This window comes from Schistocerca americana, chromosome 5 (genome assembly GCF_021461395.2).
Source record: "Schistocerca americana isolate TAMUIC-IGC-003095 chromosome 5, iqSchAmer2.1, whole genome shotgun sequence".
In the NCBI taxonomy this organism is placed as follows: Eukaryota; Metazoa; Arthropoda; class Insecta; order Orthoptera; family Acrididae; genus Schistocerca; species Schistocerca americana.
The window spans coordinates 612,883,519-612,909,556 of NC_060123.1; the positions used below are offsets into that span (position 1 = coordinate 612,883,519).

The 26,038-nt window shown below is 40.2% G+C and overlaps 1 protein-coding gene across 1 annotated transcript in view; it reads left to right on the forward strand.

Annotated features, from left to right (window-relative positions):
* The window catches only part of LOC124616585 (venom dipeptidyl peptidase 4-like), a 256,248-nt gene extending 235,783 nt beyond the window's left edge, over positions 1-20,465 (forward strand). Inside the window, exon 16 of the mRNA XM_047144906.1 lies at positions 18,829-20,465. Coding sequence (XP_047000862.1) covers positions 18,829-18,972 — 144 coding nt within the window. The 3' untranslated portion in view covers positions 18,973-20,465. The remainder of the gene's footprint in view (positions 1-18,828) is intronic.
* The last annotated feature ends 5,573 nt before the right edge of the window (positions 20,466-26,038 follow it).

Consider the following 26,038-nt stretch of genomic DNA (forward strand, 5'->3'; position numbering starts at 1 on the left):
CGTAATGTTGTAAGGTGTTGTGAATCAAATCATATACACTACTGGCCATTAAAATTGCTACACCAAGAAGAAATGCAGATGATAAACGGCTATTCATTGGACAAATATATTATACTAGAATTGACATGTGATTACATTTTCACGCAATTTGGGTGCATAGATCCTGAGAAATCGGTACCCAGAACAACCAACTCTGGCAGTACTAACGGCCTTGATAAGCCTGGGCATTGAGTCAAACAGAGCTTGGATGGCGTGTACAGGTACAGCTGCCCATGATGCTTCAACACAATACCACAGTTCATCAAGAGTAGTGACTGGCGTGTTGTGACGAGACCAGTTGCTGGGACACCATTGACCAGACGTTTTCAGTTGGCGGGATATCTGGAGAATGTGCTGGCCAGGACAGCAGCCGAACATTTTCTGTATCCAGAAAGGCCCGTACAGGACCTGCAACATGCGGTCGTGCATCATCCTGCTGAGATGTAGGGTTTCGCAGGGATCGAATGAAGGGTAGAGCCACGGGTCGTAACACATCTGAAATGTAACGTCCACTGTTCAAAGTACCGTCAATGCGAACAAGAGGTGACCGAGACGTGTAACCAATGGCACCCCATACCATCACGCTGGGCGGTACGCCAGTATGGCGATGACGAATACACGCTTCCAATGTGCGTGCACCGCGATGTCGCCAAACATGGATACGACCATCATGATGCTGTAAACAGAACCTGGATTCATCCGAAAAAATGACGTTTTGCCATTCGTACACCCAGGTTCGTCGTTGAGTGCACCATCGCAGGCGCTCCTGTCTGTGATGCAGTGTCAAGGGTAACCGTAGCCATGGTCTCCTAGCTGATAGTCCATGCTGCTGCAAACGTCGTCGAACTGTTCGTGCAGATGGTTGTTGTCTTGCTAACTTCCCCATCTGTTGACTCAGGGATCGAGACGTGGCTGCACGATCCGTTACAGCCATGCGGATAAGATGCCTGTCATCTCGACTGTTAGTGATACGAGGCCGTTGGGATCCAGCACGACGTTCCGTATTAATCCTCCTGAACCCACCGATTCCATATTCTGCTAACACTCCTTGGATCTCGGCCAACGCAAGCAGTAATGTCGCAATACGATAAACTGCAATCGCGATAGGCTACAATCGACCTTTATCAAAGTCGGAAACGTGATGGTACGCATTTCTCCTCCTTACACGAGACATCACAACAACGTTTCACCAGGCAACGCCGATCAAATGCTGTTTGTGTATGAGAAATCGGTTGGAAACTTTCCTCATGTCAGCACGTTGTAGATGTCACCACTTGCGCCAACCTTGTGTGAATGCCCTGAAAAGCTAATCATTTGCATATCACAGCATCTTCTTCCTGTCGGTTAAATTTCGTGTCTGTAGCACGTCATCTGCGTAGTGTAGCAATTTTAAAGGCCAGTAGTGTAAAACAATATCACTTACTAGAAATAATGGTGCTCTCGGATGTCTAGAGTACTAGACTAGCCATTAAAACTGCAGCACCAGGAAGGATAGTAACTAACAACATTTTAATTATTGTACGTACACAGAATAATAAGAGGAATACAAGCCTAAATTTTTAGATGATTTGCGGTTTAGAAAGTGCTTAATTTAGTACACAGTGGTGGCACAACTAACAGCAAGAATCAGTACAGCCCTGTTGGGCATCGAGACGAACCTAGCGTTGATTATAGATTGTGTGTTATTGTATTGCACTGAACTTGGGACCTAGAAACGACGGAGAGGCTTCGTCGCCGCCGTAGCCCTCAGTGGTACACAACCCCACAACAGGCTACAGCAGTCCACTCACCCCACCGCCGGCCCACGCCAAACCGAGGGTTATTGTGCTGTTCAGCCCCCAGTGGACACCCTCCCCCCCCCTCCCCCGCCGCCCCTCCCGGGAACGTCTCACACCAGACGAGTGCCCGCATCTCGTGGTCGTGCGGTAGCGTTCTCGCTCCCACGCCCGGGTTCCCGGGTTCGATTCCCGGCGGGGTCAGGGATTTTCTCTGCCTCGTGATGGCTGGGTGTTGTGTGCTGTCCTTAGGTTAGTTAGGTTTAAGTAGTTCTAAGTTCTAGGGGACTGATGACCATAGATGTTAAGTCCCATAGTGCTCAGAGCCATTTGAACCATTTTTGAACCAGACGAGTGTAACCGCAATGTTTACATGGTAGAGTAGTGATGGTGTTCGCGTACGGGGAGACGTAGTGTAACTGAGGCGGAATAAGAGAAACCAGCCCGCATTCGCCGAGGCAGAAGGAAAACCGCCTTAAAAACCATCCACAGACTGGCCGGCACACCGGACCTCGACACTAATCTGCCGGGGGGATTCATGCCGGGGACCGGCACGCCTTCCCGCCCGGAAAGCAGTGCGTTAGACCGCACCGCGAACCGGACGGGCTTGGTTACAGATACGGATATGACATTCCATGGCGCTTCAGGATTATTGCCAGACTTCGTTAGTCGTCATGGCTGGCAATTGGTGGCACGCCAGTGTCTTGGCAACCCATGAACAGACGTTTCCAATCGATGAGAGATCAAGAGAATGTGCTACCCAGTGCGACAATTACTACGAGGCGTATTTGGAAAGTAAGGTCCGATTAGGCGCTTAATGGAATCCACTGTGAAAATCCGATGGATGTTTGCACATATGTATTGGACAGTGTCTTTAGTGTGCCTTTCGATCGTTTCACGTCGCTCCTTTCGGTTCAGAGCGCAAAGTGATTACGTAGAAATGTGTATAACAACAGTGTCTCCGGCCAAGTATGTAGATCTGGTGAGAGATTTCACCTGAAGCTATGCAGCCCACATTACGTGAACGTCATGCCTTTCTTTCTTCAAGACAATTTTCAGCCACTTTCTGCAGGGGCAATGAAGACGCTCCTGCAACGTTTTCTAAGGGAAGTGTGATATCACCCACAATACAGCCCTTAGTTTGCTCCCTTCGTTGTTCATGTCTGCTCACATGAACGGCTGGCTACGAAGACAACATCTTGGCGCAAACAAGGAAAGGCAGACCAGCGTAGACAATTTGCGGAAAGCACAGGCGGCTGCCTTCTGTGACAAGGGCACTGGAGAGTTTGTACAACTCCACGACAAAGGTCTAAGCCGGAACGGCGACTATTTACAGAGGTAGCTGGAAGGTGTGGCAAGCTGTTGCGAATAACATTTTTTGATTTTCGCTGTGGTTTTTATTTCATGACCGATCGGACCTTACATTCCGATCAGCTGTGGTGTATTCTTGAATACATTGAGTTCTTGAACATATTCCGCCTTCGAATGTCATAAATTGCCTGAGACGAATCCGCATGGTTTTAGAAAGCATCGCGCGTGCGAAACTCAGTAACAGGCAGATTCCATATTTTTAGATTTCCGGAAAGCGTTTGACACGGTGCCGCACTGCAGACTGTTAACGAAGGTACGAGCGCGTGAAACAGGTTCCCAGATATGCGAGTGGCTCGAAGACTTTTTAAGTAATATAACCCAATAATTGGTCCTCGACAGCGAGTAGTAATCAGATACAAGAGTATCGCCAATAACGCCCCAGGGAAGTGTGATAGGACCGCTGTTATTTTCCATGTACATAAATGATCTGGCGGAGAGGGTGGGCAGCAGTCTGAGATTATTTGCTGATGACGCTGTGGTGTACGGTAATATGTCAAAGTTAGGTGACTATAGGACGATACAAGGTGACGTAGACAAAATTTCTAGTTGTTGCGATGAATGGCAGTTAGCTCTAAATATAGAAAAATATAAGTTAATGCGGATGAAGTGGAAAACAACCCCGTAATGTTCACCTAAGGCATTAGTAGTGTACTATCTGACACAGTCGCGTCATTTAAAAATCTAGGCGTAACACTGCAAAGCGATATGAAATGCAAGGAAGATTGTCGTAGGGAAGGCGAATGGCAGAGCTTGGTTTGTTGGAAGAATTTTGTGAAAGTGTGGGAAAGGAAAAACTGGTAGAAGCTGACCTCGGGGAAGATCAGTTTGTATTCCGTAGAAATATTGAAACATGTGAGGCAATACTGACCTTACGACTTATCTTAGAAGATTGATTAAGGAAAGGCAAACAAGCGTTTCTAGCATTTGTAGACCTAGAGAAAGCTTTGGACAACGTTGACTGGAATACTCTCTTTCAAATTCTGAAGGTGGCAGGGGGAAATACAGGGAGCGAAAGGCTATTTACAATTTGCACAGAAACTAGATGGCAGTTACAAGAGTCGAGGGGCATGAAAGGGAAGCAGTGGTTGGGAAGGGAGTGAAACAGGGTTGTAGCCTCTCTCCGATGTTATTCAATCTGTATATTGAGCAAGCAGTAAAGGAAACAAAAGAAATATTCGGAGTAGGGACTAAAATCCGTGAAGAAGGAATAAAAACTTTAAGGTTCGCCGATGACATTGTAATTCTGTCAGAGACAACAAAGGACCTGGAAGAGGAGCTGAACGGAATGGACAGTGTCTTGAAAGGCGGATATAAGATGAACATCAACAAAGCAAAACAAGGATAATGGAATGTAGTTGAATTAAATCAAATGATGCTGAGGGAATTAGATTAGGGAATGAGACCCTTAAAGTAGTAAATGAGTTTTACTATTTGGGGAGCAAAATAACTGACTATGGTCGAAGTAGAGAGGATATAAAATGCAGACTGGCAATGGCAAGGAAAGCGTTTTTGAAGAAGAGAAATTTCATAACATCGAGTATAGATTTAAATGTCAGAAAGTCGTTTCTGAAAGTATTTGTATGGAGTGTAGCCATGTTTGGAAGTGAAACGTGGACGATAAATAGTTTAGACACGAAGAGAATAGAAGCTTTCGAAATGTGGTGCTACAGAAGAATGCTGAAGATTAGATGAGTAGATCACATAACTAATGATGAGGTATTGAACAGAATTGGGGAGAAGAGAAATTTGTGGCACAACTTGACTAGAAGAAGGGATCGGTTGGTTGGACATGTTCTGAGGCATCAAGGGATCACCAATTTAGTACTGGAGGGCAGCGTGGAGGGTAAAAATCGTAGAGAGAGACCAAGAGATGAATACACGAAGGAGATTGAGAAGGATGTAGGCAGGTTGCAGTAGGTACTGGGAGATGAAGAAGCTTGCACAGGATAGGGTAACATGGAGAGCGGCATCAAACCAGTCTTAGGACTGAAGACCACGACAACAACAATGGAACATCTGTAAATGAGACCGCGTAGAGAATGCTAGTGGATTTATTCTTTAGTAATGCTCGAGTGTTTGGGATTTGCAACAGGTCGGATTAAAGGAAGACATCGAGGCAATTCAGAAGCGGGCTGCTAAATTCGTTACCAATAATTTGGAAAAACACACAGGTATTACGTAGATGCTTAGAGCATTCAAATGGGAACTACTGGAGGGAACGCCTTGTCGTTATTTTCGAGGAATATTATTGAGAAAATTTAGAGAAACGCATTTGAAGCTGACTGCAGAACGATTCTACGGCCTCCAACATACATTTCGCGTAAAGATTACGAAGAAAAGAGAAGAGAAATTATGGCTCATACTTAGAGACGTAGATAACAGTTTTTCCCTCGCTCTGTTTGACAGTGGAACAGAAAAGGAAATGACTAGTAGTGGTACAGGGTACCCACCACCACGCTCCGAAAGGTGGCTTGCTGAGTATGTATGTAGATGTAGGTCAAGGTAGATCAGGACAGCACGAGGAACATTCCAAAAGGGACTTCTGAATGAGAAACCCCGAGTGTAATTTTCCCTTCTACACAGAATGTTGCTGCTGCTAGTCCTCTCCAGCTGGTGTGGTTGCGATGAAATCATTTGGAAGTACAATCACCTGGTACACTTCATGCCAATTTAACGTTTGTTGTATGTCGCCTTCACGGTTTAGTAGTTTTAATAGCCAGATGTCTATTATGGAGAAAAATCAAATTTTACTTTTCCAAAAGTCGTATTTATAGCTGTCAGGATAGGATGTTAGCAGCTAAATTCGGTTATAGGTTTTAGTTCCAAGTTTTAAATTTTAACGTTCGAATGGGCTCAAACAAAATATCTACATCTTTCTCTGGATTTATGGAGTGACTAATGTCCAGTTTCGACACAGAATGTCATATCTCAATTTGATGGCCAACAGTCTAACCAAAGTCTTAATATTAATCCAGTGATTTAGCGAAGAATCTTCACAAGTCTCTGAATCCATATATTGAAATTGTTTAGTGCAAGATCTCAAAGATAGCAAAAAAAAAAAAAAAAAAAAATGCAACAAATCGCAAAAAAAGGAGTGAAATACATTGCGAGAGAAGGAACAGCCAACTACAGGCACTTTTCATCACCCCCCCCCCCCCTCCCCCTATATGAATTCCCACCTTTAGTACACGTGGGTATTCGAAAGTATCATCCTATCTCATTTCAGTGTCTTTTCCATAAAACGCAAATTGCTTGTTATTCAAAGAATGGCTTCAGAAAAGAGCTAAATACAATCACAGCAATTACATAATTCTTCCATGTAGTTCACTGTCTGTTGGGCCAGAGGATACAGAGTGCAGGTATATTCTTAGACCTTGTAAAAGCGTTCAGCACAGTAAATCGTAGATTACTTCTGAAAACCTGAAGTCATACCTGTTGAATTGTAGGCAGTGTACTACACTGTCATACAAACTAGACGATAAAATTATGAATTTTCAGTCCATCATTGAAAACAGTAATTCAAGGTATTCCTCAGGGCTCAATCGTTGGTATCTTTAACTTGCTCCTATATACTAACCCCACTGCACAGTCCATTAACTCCCATATAATAAGCTATACAGACAACACTTAGATCTCATTCTATGGCAGAAAAATGTAAGGCACTAGAATCTTTTGCTACTAGTGGTGTAACAGGAGTAACAAAACACTTCAGTATTCAGGCTCTCATTGTAAACATCAGAAAAACTCAGTTATTGGCATTTAAAATTGGCAGGTCTCACGACAGCAATGTAAAAAATATGTGTAATATCTGAGCAACTGAACTTGGAGCTGTAAATTCCTGGGTGTGTATCTTGATGAAAATTTGTGGTGGACAAATCATATTCATTTTGTATGCGGAAAAGTCAGTAGCGCCCTGTATCTCCTTAGACAGCCCACAAAGATATTTCCTAGCCAGAAAATGAAAGCAGTATATTATGTAACAATTTACCCCTTTTTTCGATTGTGGGATGGAACTATTGGGCTGTACAGCTGACATATACTGGAAAAGAATACAGCTGTTGCAAAAAAGAGCAATAAGACTTATAGACACAATGGACTATAGAGATTCATGTCATGAAGTGTTTGTGAATAGCAAATACCTAACAATATATTCTCTGTACATATTTAGATTTGTTATGTTTTTATGTATCAATGAACAAAAGTTGGCATGTGCAGTCATGTATGTGATCACAAGTTAACTATTTCCCAGAAAGAACAACATTAAAAATGACAGGATGCCCATACATCAATGACTTCATTTGGTTAACAAACTACCAAACTCTCTTAAAACATACAGGGGTAATGATTTTAACACAACATTAAAATCTTTTCTGATAGAAATATGTTTATATACTTTTGATAAATTTTGACAATCATTATAACACGAACCAGTACCATATCAGCTGTAATTCGGTAAGTGTATAAAATAGATGTAAGATGCAATAATTTCAGTACAAGAAATATTTTGTATATGTAATTGTCATCTTATTATTTCTGACCCTTGCAAAGAGCTGTCACTGTGATGGCGCCATATGAAGAAATGTAAATAAATAATTAGATTTCGAATTTGTCCTGGAGGAGACCACAGTGGCACATTACCTCCTAATGTATTACTACACATGATTAAGAACTATTAAATAAGATGAGTAAAAATTTAGCGAAAGTGAAAAATATTAAGTGTTTAGAGTAATTCATAGCAATACCTTATAGCTAACTTGACAAAATTATCAATCCTGCCCAAAATATTGCTTGAAGTGCTTTACTGACATTACAAGATCAATAAGTAAAATCTGCAAAGTATTCAGAAATTAGTTGTAGCAAAATTATTCAAACAACAGACGTTTCTAACACACAAAGCTGTACTAAATATAAATGTGGACCAATAAGTAATCATATTTTGACATGCAAACTAAAAATTTGAAGTTTCAGTATTGAAAACAACAGGATTTACATTTTTCAAAATAGGTACTAGTATAAAGTGGCAGGATATTTAGCAAAAGAATGACCTTAAATAATTATCAACCCCAACAATATACCAAAATAACAATGAATTTTGTCCATACAAAATTTTAACCATTACTAGGTAGAGTAAATAGTCTTGTCTCATATTTTGACACAAAACAGTTACTCTTTGCAAAAGTGAATTGTTTTTACTTTTAAGAGACAGAGGAAACTGTTCTTTAATTCTGCAGGCAACGTTTTAAGTTAACTGGTACATCATAAAGGCAAGGGCAGCTTTGAAAAGAGCAATTGTTCATCACCTCAGAACAATTAGGGACAATCTGATTTTAAATATTTCATAAGTTAATTTCACTATGAATAAACTGACAAAGGGAATGGGGAATTGACAACTGCTTTACTTCTTGGTTCAGCAAAACAAGTAGACACCACCCACCAGCATATACTGGTAGACTGGCGTAAAATATGTTCCAGTTACAATGATGTTCCTTATGGTCTGTCTATACGTCACACACCCAAGTGTTACATGTATTCTTCTCTACCATCAGGAAGACGTTTCCCATTTCTGTGACATAGGTTAGAGTTTTCCTGTTGTGTATTTGTACAGTAGCTTTTTACCTCTATCAGATCATCCCTGTGTGCCCCCAGAGCATCTCTCTTCTGTCACAAGCCTCTCTGCTTCCTGATAACACAGAAGCAGATAAAGTAAATAAGTTTATTATAACTTATTAGGTAGATAGTTTTTCATAAAAAATACTTACTGCATAATCAGTTGTTTAAACATTAAGACAGTAATCAGTAAAAATAAATAGAGTTCCCATAAATTTGTCAGATCACTTCAGGGACAGAAATAGTGTGACATCAACAGAGGCAAATTACAATAACAATAAAATATTTCGACGAAAAATTGAAATGAAATGATAATTGGCTCACAATGTACGTTTCTAAATTATATTGGTAATCCTTATTCCCTATGGGAACACGTAAAGATATGATACACACAAGTACATCCCTCCCATATACTTTTTATGTTAGTTTAACTATCACTGCAACTATGTATAACAGCTATGGATCTCCCACACTCCTTACCACTTTAGACCCCCTCCCCCATTCAACAAAATTAATACTAATTTCTTTTACAGACTATGGTTTGAAGTCGAAATCTTATTTGTATATGTACATAGTTTCATCCCTTGAAACATTCAGATGGCATAACCCAAAGCACATATTCATAAAATTCTGGAAGTTTAACAACACAAATATTTATCTCTCCGTGTTGAGAGTGACATTGACAAGATACACTTTATGTATAATATTAATCAGCGTTGTAAATCTGTGGTAAGTTCCTACAGGACCAAATTGTTTGGCTTACACAAAGTTTAATCTAACTTTAACTTACGCTAAGGACAACACACACATCCATGCCCGAGGGAGGACTCGAACCTCTGACAGCGAGAACTGCACAAACTGTGGCAATGCGCCTCAGACTGCATAGCTACCCCACGTGACAATCAGCCTAGCTCCTCCAGTAAGGAATGGATAATGAATGAATATACATTTTCTCCTCATGTCTTCACAGATTCCTAGAATGAAGATTCATACATCATGATTAGTTTACAAGTAAGACAAAATAATTACATGAATACAGTTATTCCCTTCTTAATGCCTCATCCTCTGACAGATATCCTCTATAAGATTCATGTTACCTAAACTGATTCATTCATATTTTGTCTACATTACACAACATAGTACATAATGTGGACCAGAATGCATGATAATGAAAAGGTAGACTAAATATGTGTGGCAATAATGTCACCACTTACATTAGCAATAAATTGTCTCGAATAATGTGTGTGCCTTCAGCCATCACTATATATCCCCTCGTGAACATTATGACAAGTTTCAGTACGGTATACCATCTTTCACTACTCTTGTTTAGTCCCCTGAAGAACATCTGTATTAGTCATCCACCTGTCATCACACACCTACTTGGTTTCCATTCTTCATCCACATACAAAACAAAAGAACTGCCAAAGGAGCAGCTGTTACTCTGAAACAAAATAATATTTTATTTCTTCATCAGACAAAACACGAATATTCAAGACACATCAAAGTTCTTGAATAACATGGAGTATCTCCACTACACATCTGGCATGATTATTCATGCAGTAGTTTCACTTCATGTACTTGATTCTTGAGAACAACATTCTGAGGTCATTCTTGGTTTTTGATGGTATTACTATTCAGTGTATCATGGAGAAAACTACAGTTAATCAATGGGAGATGAGGAGAGCACCTTTTGGAAAAAGGAAGGAGAGAGAAGAAGAATCGAGTCATGGGGCATTCTAATAGACACCTTGTCAGATGTTGCTACTCAAGGGAGTCATAGTGTAATAGGAGTTCGTTTCTTGTGTCCAGTAGTCAAGCAGAGTGCGCTGAATTTAGTGATTCATGGATGAGAATGAAGTTGGATCTGGTGTGGTTAATCCACATGAGTCTGCATTGGTTGCTGTGTGGCAGCAGAGCCTTCTACTTCTTCTGCAGCTTCTCCTGTTCAGATTTAACAGCAAAATAGTTGTTCCATTCCTACACTTTCCTTTGATCAAGATTTTATTGATGCATTACTGGAATATTTAGTGGGACACATTGTAAAATTTCAAAAGTTAGGGGCTAATATAAAAGAACTTTCTAAGAAATTGGAATCTAGCACAGGGGAATCTGTGGCTGATGTATGTTACTTAACGAGAAAATAGAAACTACCATTAAGATTATTGATGAAAAATTACGAGAGAGACTAAAAGCTAAGGCAAGGTAGTTAACTGATAAGTTGGAGGCAAATGTTACTACTCTACAAGGACAAATACACTGTTTAGAATAAAAGTGTTAATCCATTAGTGAAGAGGTTGTAGGGAATTTATATGTACTAGGTACACACTTCAGGGAACAATTGTATTTAATGAGAGGATGTCTAATGTTAAAACTTACCATTGTTCAGGATGATCAAATCAAATTTCAATAGGTTCTTAATGAGCAAGATAAGCAATTGTATAATGATTTACAGAATTTAAGAGAGGAATGTGAAAGGAATAAGACTAGTTTGTCAAAAAGGTTTTAGGTGGTATGTAGTCAGAAAGTAGTTACACAGATTCAGCAATATATTTGAAGTCATGCTACATTACTGCAGGGTTCAGGTAAGAATTTTGATGGGTTCAGCCATAGTTCAGAAAAGGAATAAGGAAGAGATTAAGCAGACAGGAAGGTTGATAAATTGATTACCTGTGTTGTACAAGTAGTGGTTAACAGATGTCTGGTGGCACAATACCTTATTAAGATTTAAGGATGGTCAGATGGAGATTAACAGAAGTAGAAGCGAGCTAGCACAAAATTAAATGACACAGTATCGAAGATAGAGGAGAAGCTATGCAAACGTATTGCTGAAGGTGATTTTTATAGCAGAGTTCATTATCCTGAAGATGGTGTGGATTCAACTCATGAAGATAAGTCAGCTCTGACATATCATTAAGAGAGGAGGATGCATCACAGTCATGGGGATTTCAACTGTGGGAATTTACTACTCAAAGGCAGTCTGATTTTGATTATAGTAATTTATTATCTGCCAAACGATTTAAAGTGTTTACAAATCCATTAAGTATTATTCACCATCGTGCTTAGTTGGAGCAAAATGATCGTTCACACCCACCAAATTGGCCTGCTGACCAAAAATCGAATTTTTATGCTGTTACTTGGAAGGTGAACTGGCTGTGTACGTCTGTGTGTTAATTAAAAATTGTCAGTCCTATCAATAATTTAGATATTTGTTGTTGTCTGCTTATGGGGCTGAAGCGGCACAAGACAGAGATAAGCACTGTATTCTAATGTCAGAAAAATTCAGTAATTCTGGTTTTAGGAATCCAGCAAGTATCTGTGACCATATGTTGTTGAAAAATCACTTTTTATGCAACCCTTACAGTCCTGAGTTGATTGTAATTTGTTTTTCGAAACTGACTTCATATTTACATCAAATTATTCTTTCTGGTCATGTGAAAGATGACTTTAAAGGTTTTCAAAGCTTATAACAAGAGTTTGAATATAACTGTAGTCATGATAATGGTCGTGATAGGAATGGTAATGTTTTTGTCCTGATCCAAGGCTACAGATAAGTATGAATCATGATCATGGGTGATGTAATTTGCGATATGATAGATTTGGAAATGAAGGTTGAGGCATCGGCATAAAAGTCCCAATTGCAGTGAGAGTGGCTGGTTTAGGAGAGGTAGCGATTGTTGGAATAGTAGGTGCTTTGATCACGATCGTTGTAGTATGGTAAAGGGTGAAAGTGGTCTGTAGAAAAATAGTCTGGTGTGTACATCGTGGAGGTACCATCATCTGATGCGCTGAATAATGTATTTGTGGAGTGCCCACAGCCATATGGTTAACAACTGCTGTCTGCTGCCAAATCAGATACTGCAAATATAACAAACAATAGCTATGTAGGGATGTAGAGGCTTGTCTCTCTAGGGGTAAGATAGATACTGCCTACAGGAAAATTAAAGAGACCTTTGGAGAGAAGAGAACCACTTGTATGAATATCAAGAGTTCAGATGGCAACCCAGTTCTAAGCAAAGAAAGGGAAGGCAGAAAGGTGGAAGGAGTATATAGAGGGTTTATACAAGAGCGATGTACTTGAGGACAATATTATGGAAATGGAAGAGGATGTAGATGAAGACGAAATGGGAGATAAGATACTGCGTGAAGAGTTTGACAGAGCACTGAAAGACCTGAGTCGAAACAAGGCCACGGGAGTAGACAACATTCCATTAGAACTACTGATGGCCTTGGGAGAGCCAGTCATGACAAAACTCTACCATCTGGTGAGCAAGATGTATGAGACAGGCGAAATACCCTCAGACTTCAAGAAGAATATAATAATTCCAATCTCAAAGAAAGCAGGTGTTGACAGATGTGAAAATTACCGAACTATCAGTTTAATAAGTCACAGCTGCAAAATACTAACGCGAATTCTTTACAGACGAATGGAAAAACTGGTAGAAGCGGACCTCGGGGAGGATCAGTTTGGATTCCGTAGAAATGTTGGAACACGTGAGGCAATACTAACCTTATGACTTATCTTAGCCGGCCGCGGTGGCCGTGCGGTTCTGGCACTGCAGTCCGGAACCGCGGGACTGCTACGGTCGCAGGTTCGAATCCTGCCTCGGGCATGGGTGTGTGTGATGTCCTTAGGTTAGTTAGGTTTAAGTAGTTCTAAGTTCTAGGGGACTTATGACCTAAGATGTTGAGTCCCATAGTGCTCAGAGCCATTTGAACCATTTGAACTTATCTTAGAAGAAAGATTAAGAAAAGGCAAACCTACGTTTCTAGCATTTGTAGACTTAGAGAAAGCTTTTGACAATGTTAACTGGAATACTCTCTTTCAAATTCTGAAGGTGGCAAGGGTAAAATACAGGGAGCGAAAGGCTATTTACAATTTGTCCAGAAACCAGATGGCAGTTATAAGAGTCGAGGGGCACGAAAGGGAAGCAGTGGTTGGGAAAGGAGTGAGACAGGGTTGTAGCCTCTCCCCGATGTTATTCAATCTGTATATTGAGCAAGCAGTAAAGGAAACAAAAGGAAAATTCGGAGTAGGTATTAAAATTCATGGAGAAGAAGTAAAAACTTTGAGGTTCGCCGATGACATTGTAATTCTGTCAGAGACAACAAAGGACCTGGAAGAGGAGCTGAAGGGAATGGACAGTGTCTTGAAAGGCGGATATAAGATGAACATCAACAAAAGCAAAACGAGGATAATGGAATGTAGTCAAATTAAATTGGGTGATGCTGAGGGAATTAGATTAGGAAATGAGACACTTAAAGTAGTAAAGGAGTTTTGCTATTTAGGGAGTAAAATAACTGATGATGGTCGAAGTAGAGAGGATATAAAATGTAGACTGGCAATGGCAAGGAAAGCGTTTCTGAAGAAGAGAAATTTGTTAACATCGAGTATAGATTTGAGTGTCAGGAAGTCGTTTCTGAAAGTATTTGTATGGAGTGTAGTTTCCATGTATGGAAGTGAAACATGGACGATAACTAGTTTGGACAAGAAGAGAGTAGAAGCTTTCGAAATGTGGTGCTACAGAAGAATGCTGAAGATAAGGTGGGTAGGTTACGTAACTAATGAGGAGGTATTGAATAGGATTGGGGAGAAGAGAAGTTTGTGGCACAACTTGACTAGAAGAAGGGATCGGTTGGTGGGACACGTTTTGAGGCATCAACGGATCACAAATTTAGCATTGGATGGCAGCGTGGAGGGTAAAAATCGTAGAGGGAGACGAAGAGATGAATACACTAAGCAGATTCAGAAGGATGTAGGTTGCAGTAGGTACTGGGAGATGAAGAAGCTTGCACAGGATAGAGTAGCATGGAGAGCTGCATCAAACCAATCTCAGGACTGAAGACGACAACAACAACAACAACAGCTATGAACAATTGAATATGCTTAGTTTTGAAGATGTGGGTGAACTTTTGCTTAGTGAAAGACAGGAAACTGTTAATTCGTTGGTGGGTCCTGTTTTTCACATAGATATTAATGAAGATATTTTGTCTTGTGTTTTCGAAAAAGGTAGCGAGGCTACTGAGTCAAATGAGGTAACATTTCAGAGGTGTAAAGATGTAGGTTCATGACCTACTCTTGTTTTACAGTGGACTAAAGTGAAAGCAGCAATTATTGTAAAAAGTGTAGAGTTGAAGAGACAAGTGGGCACTGAACTTCTTCGTCAAGGTAATAGATTTTCCGTGAGTTTTGTGATGGTGCCAAGAGTGGGGATAGTTGTGATTTTAGTGGTTGATTCTTTGTCCAAATACAAAGCAGAGATGACTTGGCTTGCGCTGAAGGTTTTTTGAAGTTTAATAAGTCGGCATTGAAGTTGAGTGTGTGATTAGGGAGAAGGGTTGAACCAATGTCTGGAATTTCTTACCAAATATATGTTGTGTTATTTGAGTCAAAACCTGTTCTGCATAAAAACAGTGCTCATATAATTGCCAATGAAGTGTATATACGTTCCAAGAAATATGAAATCTGGTTGACTGTGCTGAGGAAGCAGATCAAATAGTGAAAGTCAGTTTGTTTGGTGTACTGTGATGTTGTTCTTCAGTATTTTTGGACGTCCTGGAACAATTAAGGGTTTCCCATTGTTGTTCAGCGTTAAGAAATATAAGAGGTCCTTTGTCAAGCCATATCCTATCCCATCCATTTATAACTGAAGAGTTGAGTCTGATATTGAAAAAAAAGTTACAGCAAGGGGTGACTAAACTATTTGCGAGCTCCTACAGTAATCTGTTGTTAATAGTATCTATGAAGAGAGATGGCATTCGATTGGAGTTAATTTAATTCAAATATTGAACTGTTGAAAAAATTTCATATCAAGGTCCTGCATTCTATTGACTTACAATTCCTACAATTCATGCCGAAGGTTCAGAAAATTCGGATGTTACGGCTCTTCATAACAATTTAGCAAGTTCCCTTTCAGATTAAATGTCGGTTGGACTGTATCCATCTGATGTTTTAATAGCATTATTCCAGCTAAATTAAGGGGGAGGTTAACCGCCAATGTCGACAATGTGTTGACTGCAGAGGAGAGTACAGAAAATGATAATGAGGTTTTGGCTAGGTCGTTGAGCATTTTCAAAGAGTGTGATGTCACGTTTACTGTAGAAAACTCAGAATTTGATGGACACCAGATGAAATTTCTTGGACATACTGTGACTGCATGAGGAATTCCACTTGATAAATCATAAGAGAAAGGAAACAGATTAGAGCATTTTTGAGTGTCCTTATTGTTTATAAATGGTTTATGTGTGTATATATTTTAGCTAAATCATGACTGCATACATTTACACGGAAGAAATTCCTTAGGATTGGGATGCCCCAGCACTAGCAGAATTTGAGTGTGTGAAGCAGGCTCTTTCGGGAGCACCTCTTCTGTCACATCTAAACTTAAGTAAAGATTTTTCCCATGAAAAAATATTGTAAATGGCTAAAATATAACTGTAGAATTGAAACAGCTAAAAATCCGCTGCAAAATGTTAATCAACAGCACCATCTACAATATCCTAAATAGTCTAAATAACTCTAAATAAAATAGCAACTACATAATTGAATGAGATATATAATAAATGTGTTCAACTATTTATAATTTATAAGTTATATGGGAAAAAACTTCTGCTTCATCGTCTATAAGTCATCAGTCATCACAAGGGGTGGGGAAAGGTGGTTTGGCGTGTGGGTGAGGGTGGGGTGGGGGGTGGGGGGGAGCACGAGTTTCAGTAAGTTCACTGTTTCAGTCAAAAAATCTTGATTTTTCCTGAATTACACTTCATATTATTTCATATCATTATCAATATCTGAATGAAGCCCACTGATTTCCAGATATGCTCTCCCTTACTGGTATCTTCTTGTGGGATATGAAGCACACAAAAATTTCTACCTCCTCTCCAACCATTAATATTCATATATAATGCAGCAGTTCCAAAATATGGAAATATAGGTCCAAAATGACACAAATCAAAATAAAAGAAACAACATAACACTTAAGAAGAAACATACATTGGTGGTACACATCAGTGTACTTCCAAATTACAGCAAAAGAGCAACATCGGCATTACGAAATTAAAAAAGACCTATTAGATCAATTTCGTAAAACATAAATAATAATCTCCTACTTATCAGAGCGTACAGATTTTAATGTTTTCCAAATTGAACGATAAATTTTCATTGTATCCTTGACGTCAAATGAAAAATGTTTAGCGATAAACTGTTGTCACCAAATCCTTCTAACTTCTCACAAAGTTTCACTATAAATGATACTCTGCATTCGAATTAAACACAAATAACCTGCTGTCTCTACTAAGTACAAATGTCAACCTCAATTATGGCATCATTGAGCTGTATCTCTATTACCTTATCATGAATATAAGTGCAAAAACTAAAATTGCAGTTTTGGAAACTAGTTTGAAAGTAGTGAAAAAGAATTTTGGCCATTAGCTCATCAGAAGGATCAAAAAGAAAAGTGTGTGTGTGTGTGTGTGTGTGTGTGTGTGTGAGAGAGAGAGAGAGAGAGAGAGAGAGAGAGAGAGAGAGAAATATCTTAGACCACTGTCATAGGTAGTGATAAACAAGTCCTAATATTTTAGTGATATGCAGAATGTGATATTCAATGCCGGAAGAAAAAGTTTTTAATGCTATTTGACCCAGAAAACATCTACAAGGTAATCAGACAGCACACCATTTTATAAATCCTGGAGAACAGAGACAGAAAAGGACCTGCATATCTCAAGCCATTATGTAATGCATGAACGAACGATTTTGTGAAACCAAAAGGTTGCATGAATATGTGTTAGCCTTTCGCAGCAGGGCAATATGCAAGTTTATCCGGTTATGAACTCTGAAATTCAGAGTGCAGAAAATAGTTAACTAGCTGAAAGACTATTTAATAAAAGCATGAAATTTTATGACCCGTACAATAATAGCTGTCCAATGAATCAGTGTGATCCCGGGTCTCATATGAGCTTCTCCATGATGCACTCAATAGAAATATCACCAAAAACCGATCAACTACCTCAAAGGGATGTCCTTATGGATCAAGTAAACCAAAATATTTTTTATATACTAAGATGGTATCTGTTCTTTCGAACATGTCCGAAAGAACAGATACCATCTTAGTATATACAGGGTGTCCCAGCTATCTTGTCTACCCAAAATATCTCTGGAGCAATAAAAGCTATTGGAAAACGACTTTCACCGGTATCAATGTAGGGCTGGGGCCCATGAATGTACATATTTGGGAACATTCTAAAACGAAAGCATATGTGTTTTTTAACGCAAACTTATGTTTTTTTAAATGGACCTCCTATATTTTTTCTTCAGCAATCCATAGCATGACAAAGCACACACACAATGGCGTTGATTGCATCGCAATATTCCCATTACATACCGAGATATTAAGACGCGAAGTTGACGCTTGAAACACCCGACATGCGCTGCTAGCGCACGTCCTGAGGCTCAGGCGTGAACCCCATGCTGCCCGTAATCGCGATGTGATTGACATGCGTAATCACACTTTCATACTTATCAAGAGGTCCGAAACGAATAATACGGAATGTCGCCATTGAAGGATTCCTCTGACCCTTCCATAATTAATAATAAATCTTGCTGGACTCCTCAAGACGCAGTTGTAAATGTAATTTTATAACTCAGGACAGCAATCATCACCCATTTATTAGTTTGTTACATTAGTATGTTCAACTGTTCTTGAGTAAACGTGATAGTTTTACCAGAGATCACTCTTACGTATTCCCTCGCAAACTTCCATTTTACGGCCTACTGCTATCTGTTGTGCAACAGATAAATATGGCCAAGTTATTTATTAATATTTATTCAACTATCATAAGTGTGCAGATCCGGTAATTCAGTTCATCTAAACATCAAAGGTTTTTCTTTCACATACATCCAGATACCGTCTTCCCACCTTCCATATTAATACATCCCTCATTTTTGTCGTCACTTTTGTCACGAGCACCGATCCCAGCCATATCTTTCACCGACAGTACCTTTCACTTGCTACTTACCGCTTGTTTGTTTTGCTGTTTACAGATTTACCCTGACGAGTATCACTGGCTTCTGAGCCGGAAGCATCACCTGTACAGCACAATGGACCAGTTCTTCCGAGAGTGCTTCGACAGATCTTATCTTCTGATCGATATTTTACGAGAAATGGTCGCTTCGCAGCATCAGTGATTCGTATTTATCTATTAATTCGGAATAAAATTACTGGCGAATCTGATAACAAGGAAAGGAAAGCGTGACATTAAGAAGAAAAAAATATTTCCTTCTAAGGAGTACGTGCTACTTGGCGGCGGTATTACGTCGTGTCCAGTGTATCTTCACAGGAAAGAGGCTACGGCTGCAGCAGTCCGCATCACACTGCTTTCCCGAAGCGTCTCAGCCCCTTGCCTCCTAAATCCAGTTTCATTATAGAACCGTGTGAAAAGAGGCAAGAGGACTATTTATAATGCTAACTTGGGACACTCCCATCAATCTGAATTCAGAATATTTCAGTTGTAATTGCTTTGCCACCCGGAAAAAAATTTCTAAGGTTGCGGGCATAACTGCCCACTATGGAAAAAAACATCAACTATGTTTGTGTGTAAGGACAAGAATTAGCTTTAAGGGATCACTTTTATTGAGAAAATGTGCTATCTCTTATCACGTAAAGAGTCCAACGCTTGCTAGGACTGCTGTAGTGTCTGAAGGAAAATGCGCACCCTCTTGGTCGTTGGCCACTGTAAAGTTATACTCAAGTAATTAGCTCTTAATGTTGTGATTATTCAGTTTCTCCCGACGTATTTCTTGCTCGAACAGTACACCCGTGGACTGTTGTCTGTCGCTGAGACAAAAAACCTCTTAATCATTTCTGTGTGTACTGTGTGACGAAACGCTCCAAGTTAAAGCCATGTGCGGACCGGAACATGTCGGACTGAGACATTTGTCTTTCGTGGCATTCTCTTGCCGTTTGAGGTGTACAGAGAGCAGTACTGACCGACCGAATCACTGATGGCTCGGCTGCACAATTTCAAGCATCGATCCACATACAGCTTAACTTGACACAGATATTTCACTGTATCTTTGCTACGGAAGTTGTATTGTAAATCTATCTAGTTTGCAATTACGTACCGTAAACAGTAATTTTCCACCATCGTACTGTATGTGGCTACAGTTGCTGGTGTCCTCCAAATGTGCAAGTAACGGTGGAAGCATTTTATGAATGGTTCTTCCAAATGATCCTGTATGTCCGTCACTCCAATTTCCTTATCGACGTTAATTCACTTTTCCAGTAATACAAAATCATAAATATCACTTCACAGTGCCCAATCACGACAAAAAAAAAGTGCTCTGCTTCAACTGAACCGTTTCTGTTCAGATGCGTTCTCAACAATCTCATCTGACGGGAGATGGCTGAGATTTTTCTCCGACGTTTCATCCAATGCACTCCATTTCCTGTATTACGCTTGCTGGAACCGGCCAACAATTGTGAAATAACCCAACACTTCGCTCATTCATGATAAAGCACTCCACGTGCAACTAAACTGACTTCTCTCGATTATTTACGGTGCAGTCACGAACAACAAATTAAAATTGCTATGGTAATACAAGACAAATATCATATGTCATGTAATTATTCTTCTTCACAAGTAAGCATATATATTTAAATAAACTGTGTTTCTCCAAAATTTGTTGTCGATTTATTTCTGTTTGACGCACAGATCCCTGAATTGTTTCCAACAGAAATGCAGTTTTCTGCGCAATCCAGTGTTACCCCAAAAACATTCTGATTGTGGAGTATGTGCTTTTCGCAGTTATTGCAAAACGTTCGAAATAATGTGTTACCACACCGGAGGCCTAATCAGGGAAAACTGAGGCAACTTGACATACGAGGCAAGATGACTAATCGCCTGAATGGACCAGTCAACAAAGGTCAGAAAAGTTCGACTGGGGGAGAAAAAATTCGTGCAGTTACAAATTTTTATATAGTGTAGGAGCGAATACCATGAACAACATACAAAATAGTTCCTTTAAACGCCCTCGAACATCTCCCCACTTCAGGTAAAGACAAACGTTAATTTTATACCATTAACACTCTCAGTAGCGGCCCTATACTTCTCCATATCAGCATGTCCGTAGAATCCAGGCGTGAACACCGCGTTATAATAGTTAGCCTGCCTCCACACACTACACACAAGCTGCAACCACTAGATAGGAACTTCATGGGACCCCTTAAGAATCATTATAGTGACTACATAAGGCAATGGATGCTGCACAATAATAGGCCTCTTGGACCATACGATATTGCTGAGCTACTTGGGAATGCATTCCTGAAATGTCAAACCGGTGAAATAGCCATTTCAGGGTTCAGAGTCACAGGAATTTTTCCTGTAAATCGCAAAGTGTTTAATGATATTGACTTTGCTCCATCTGAAGATATTGACGTTCAAAATCTGACTGTAGATGCTCTGAAAGCCAGTAAAGGGCGAACTCCTAAGGATAAGCCTTCAAAAATCAATCAGCTCAATGCATTCATCCTGGCACATCACCGACATTAACTACACCATCTGCAAGAGACTTGGCAGAAGCTGGGCCCTCAGGATGCTCTTCCCAGCAACGTTTTGGTCATGTTTCTCCCCAAGACGTATTGCCGATACCAAGACCAAAAAGAACATTGACAAACAAAGGCCCTAAACCCATTACTTGTGCTGTTTTAACTTCTTCTCCTTATAAACGTGCAGTAGAAGAGGCAAAAGAAAAGAAAAATAAGAAAACTAAGAAGAAACAAGACGTAAAAGAAAAGAGCAGTACAATGAAGAACGGTGGCAATGAATAACAACCAAATTCTAGAACAAGTAGGAAAAATAAGCTAGTGTATGAACATGAATCAGGTGAAGAAGTTGAAGAGGCAAGTGTAGGTTTTGATTCGGGAGAACCCCTCCCAGACATTGAAGTTGGTGTTTCTGTCCCTGATGCTGACGACGCTGTATGTCTATTTTGTGCTGGGGTTTTTTCAAAGGACACAAAAGGTGAACTTTGGGTCCAGTGTATAGCCTCTGAGATGTGGGCTCACAGCGAATGCGCAGGATGCGAAAAAGATGCTTATGTGTGTGGCTATTGTAAATAGACAAATAGACTAGGCGTAGGCTGTGAAAATCATCCCACCAGTAGACTAATTAACAATGTTCAAAGTGAATCTTTCTTTTATTATACACAAAAATTAAATAAAATTATTTTCTTCAAATTTTTGTTTCTTGTTATTTCAAACTACCTTGGGGCTTATATTATCAGCGCAAATTCTTGACGCAACAAAATGCAGACTATCAGGAAAAAAATAAAATCTTGTTTTAAATATTGAAAAGTTGAACCAAAACATGTCGTAACTATTGCAGGACATACTAGAGAAATGTTTTATGTTAATTTCAGATGATTATACTAAAAATAAAAGATGTTATATAAAAAAAAAAAACAAAGTGGGGCCCCATTTATCCACCTTTACCTCTACCTGTATTTAAAAATTTATATTTTGGAGAATGTCGAGCGTACAAGTACAAAATTAACACTATTTTAACCCCGTTTTGTGTCCTTGAGTATGCAACTATGAACAAAATCCTGTCTGGTATAACATGAACAAATTATGTTATTATATACGAAATACTTTTCGTAAAATTCAAAAAGTCATACATTCACAGAGCAAATGAGTTTATAAATAGATAATGGTCACTGCTGAATACCGCATTTAAATACAAAAGCACTTTCTATATAGATTTATGCTCCATTTTCGTACGAAATACTTTGAAACAGAGTTCCACACACAATTACTCACAGCATTGTTCGCACTGATAACGTGTCTCCCTGCGAGAAGCTTTCCCACTTCCTTTCTTTGATTTTGAAGTTTTTTGCTTGTGGGTGGTAAATGATGCAGGAAATGTCGGTGTCAGTCAGCCGACAGGTCAGCTTTGCCTATTTGGAGCTGTTTACAAGATTGGTAATGAAATCAGTTATTGTCATTTTCCTACTCTGAAATGAACTGTGTAATCAAAATGCAATTGGCGCTCGTACTAAAAGCAAATAAAAAAACAGTTTCCACCACCATTTTATAGTTCTGTGGCTGAATATATTGTACTGCAGTCACCGACAAAGACACCTGTGTCGTCCAAATCATCTTCACCACCTAGATCATTGGCTATGTCTCCAACATCCAACAAATCGACAATTCCTTCATCAGAAAAACCATAGCGCGCCATTTCTCTTACACAGAAAACCAATAGTACGTTCCATCTGTAGGCGAAAACAATGAATCATAACGAACGAAATACCGCGAACGCAAGATCCAAATTCACGCCATCTATCCGTGCAACTAATGAATGACAGTATAAACATGGTACGTCGATAATCGGCGGTGTGAAAACAACGCGCAGCACTTTTTAATCAACAAAATACGCTGGCTCATAGAATCTACAGTATTGGCTGAGAGAGTTAAAACAATATTTTTAATATTCTACGGTATAGCCATCCACTCCAACGCGGGAACTATTTTAACCCCATTTTGTGTTCTTTAGTATGCAACTATGAACAAAATGGGACCTTTTTGTTGGAAATTAAATGTAGTTTGATTTTTTATGGGGAAACATTTTCGCTAGAAACTGCGATTTTAGTGTTATTCTAGAAAAACATAAAAACTGATACTACTAAAACTTTACATGATGTGACGCTAAAGACTCGCACAGTGACGTCACTGCTTCCAGTCTAGTGCACGTTAGACAATTGTTATATAATTACGTTGCTTCACTTGTTATACTTTTCAATACAGTCGGAATAAGCTCTTGTGAAATAGAAGATAAGATACGGTGACGGAAGAAAAATCTAAACTCCAAGAAGTAGTTGTGTGACATGAACGGAAGTTGGTAGACGTGCTTCTACGTCTGAACAATGATGTACACTAAGTATTTGCGCCAATCGCATAGCAGTGGCGCTAGTACCGCCATTATAAGGGAGCAAATCAGGTTTGCTTCAAATACTCGCTTTAGTTACATTTGGTGGACGTGGTGAGTTGGTGTTAGTCAAGAATGAGTTTACGGAATCAAAGACGCCCTCATCAACACCTGATTGAATTTGAACGAGGTTGTATAATAGGGCCACGAGAAGCTAGATGTACCTTCAGCGATTCTGTAGAGAGACTTGGCAGGACTGTAGCCACTGTACATGATTACTGGCATCGCTGGTCACGAGAATGTACGGTGGTAAGAACACTGGGCTACAGGAGGCCACATGGCACTATCTAGAGGGAAGACCATCGAGTTCGATGTATGGGTCTGGCGCATCTTACTGTAATGTAAGCAGCATCATGCACCACAGTGTCAGGAGGAGGAAGAGGAGATTAGTGGTTAACGTCCAATCGACAACGAGGTCATTAGAGACGGAGCACAAGCTCGGATTAGGGAAGGATGGAGAAGGAAAGAGGCCGTGCCCTTTCAAAGGAACCATCCCGGCATTTGCCTGAAGTGATCTAGGGAAATTACGGAAAACCTAAATCAGGATGGCCGGACTCGGGATTCAACCGTCGTCCTCCCGAATGCGAGTCCATTGTGCTAACCACTGCGCCTCCTCGCTCGGTACCACAGTGTCAAAACGAAATGTTGATTCCAAACCACCACCATTTGCGACTTCAGTGATGTCAAGCGAGAACTCATTGGAGGGCACGATGGAAATCTATTGTGTATTCTGATGGAGACTGGTTCTGCCGTGGTGCCAGTGATGGCCGAGTGTTGGTTAGGAGGGGGCCAGCTGAGAACATGCACCCACCTTGTCTGCGTGCTAGATGCACTGGCATTTCAATTGGAGTTTTGGTCTGGGGTGAGATTTCGTATGACAGCAAGAGCACTCTCTTGGTTATCCCACGCGCCCTGACTGCAAATCTGTAGGTAAGCCTGGTGATTCGACCTGTCGTGCTACCATTCATGAACAGCACTCCAGGGGGTGTTTTCCAAGAGGATAACGCTCGTTGAAACACCTCTGTTGTAACCCGATATGCTGTACAGGGTGTCGACATATTGTCTTGGCCTGCTCGATCACCAGATCTGTCTCCAATCGAACACATATGGGATATCACCGGACGACAACTCCTGCGTCATCCACGAACAGTATAAATCGTTCCTGTATTGACCAACCATGTGCAACAGGAATGGAACTCCATGCCACAAACTGAGATCCACAGTCTGTACAACACAAAGCATGTACGTTTGCATTCTTTTGTTTAACATTCTAACATTACACCGGTTGTTAATGTACCAGCATTTCACATTTGCAATGGCTTATTTCACACCTTTTTCCCTCGGGGGAGCCTGTAACCTTTAGAGGGCGCGTCCTCGGGTGGCGGGCAGGGGAACGCCTCCCAGATATGGGTGGTAGGAAGGAAATCAAATACCTCTCGCGGACCAACAGGCTCAGTAGCTCCTGATCCATAGCGGACGGCTGCTAACAGCGTCTGTCTCCATGTTAGGAGCGGTTGACATTTTAGGGGAAGGCAACGGAATGCCACCATGGCAGAGTTCCTAGAGTACCCCCCTGGATAGATACATTCATTTCTAAATGCTCCGGAGTTTTAAATAGTTCCCCTGTCAATCTCTGGAGGGAACATTTCTGACTGGATCCACGTTAAAGATGAACACAAGGAAGAAAATTAATATTGGAACCTGGAATGTTCGAAGTATATATGAAGCAGGAAAACTAGCAAATGTTATCCAAGAAATGACACGAGTAAGTATTGATATACTTGGTATAGCAGAAACTTGGTGGCCTGACAGTGGAATGTCTTCTACAGCTCGATGCACAATGTTTTATTCTGGGAACAGGACCGAAATCAGAGGAGTGGGCCTTATTGTCTCAGAGCGCTATTCCATGAGTGTTACGGATTTTGTGCCACTTTCCGATAGAGTTGCCTTGTTAAAACTCAGTGTAAAACCAGTAAACCTCAATATTATTCAAATACATGCACCAGCTGCAGATGAGCAAGAAGTGGACTCTTTCTATGACCAAGTCAAAGAAGTGTTTGCCCTTACAAAACATCACGAAATTAATGTAATAATGGGAGATTTCAGATATGAGGACCTCGTAGGTCGTTTTGGTTTAGGAACATGAAACGTAGCCTGCTACGATTCTACCAAGAAGAAAACATGAAAGTCACTATTACATAGTTCAGACTACCACCAAGACGACTTTATAGGCTACATGGAAATTTCCAGCTGACAACAAAGACAAC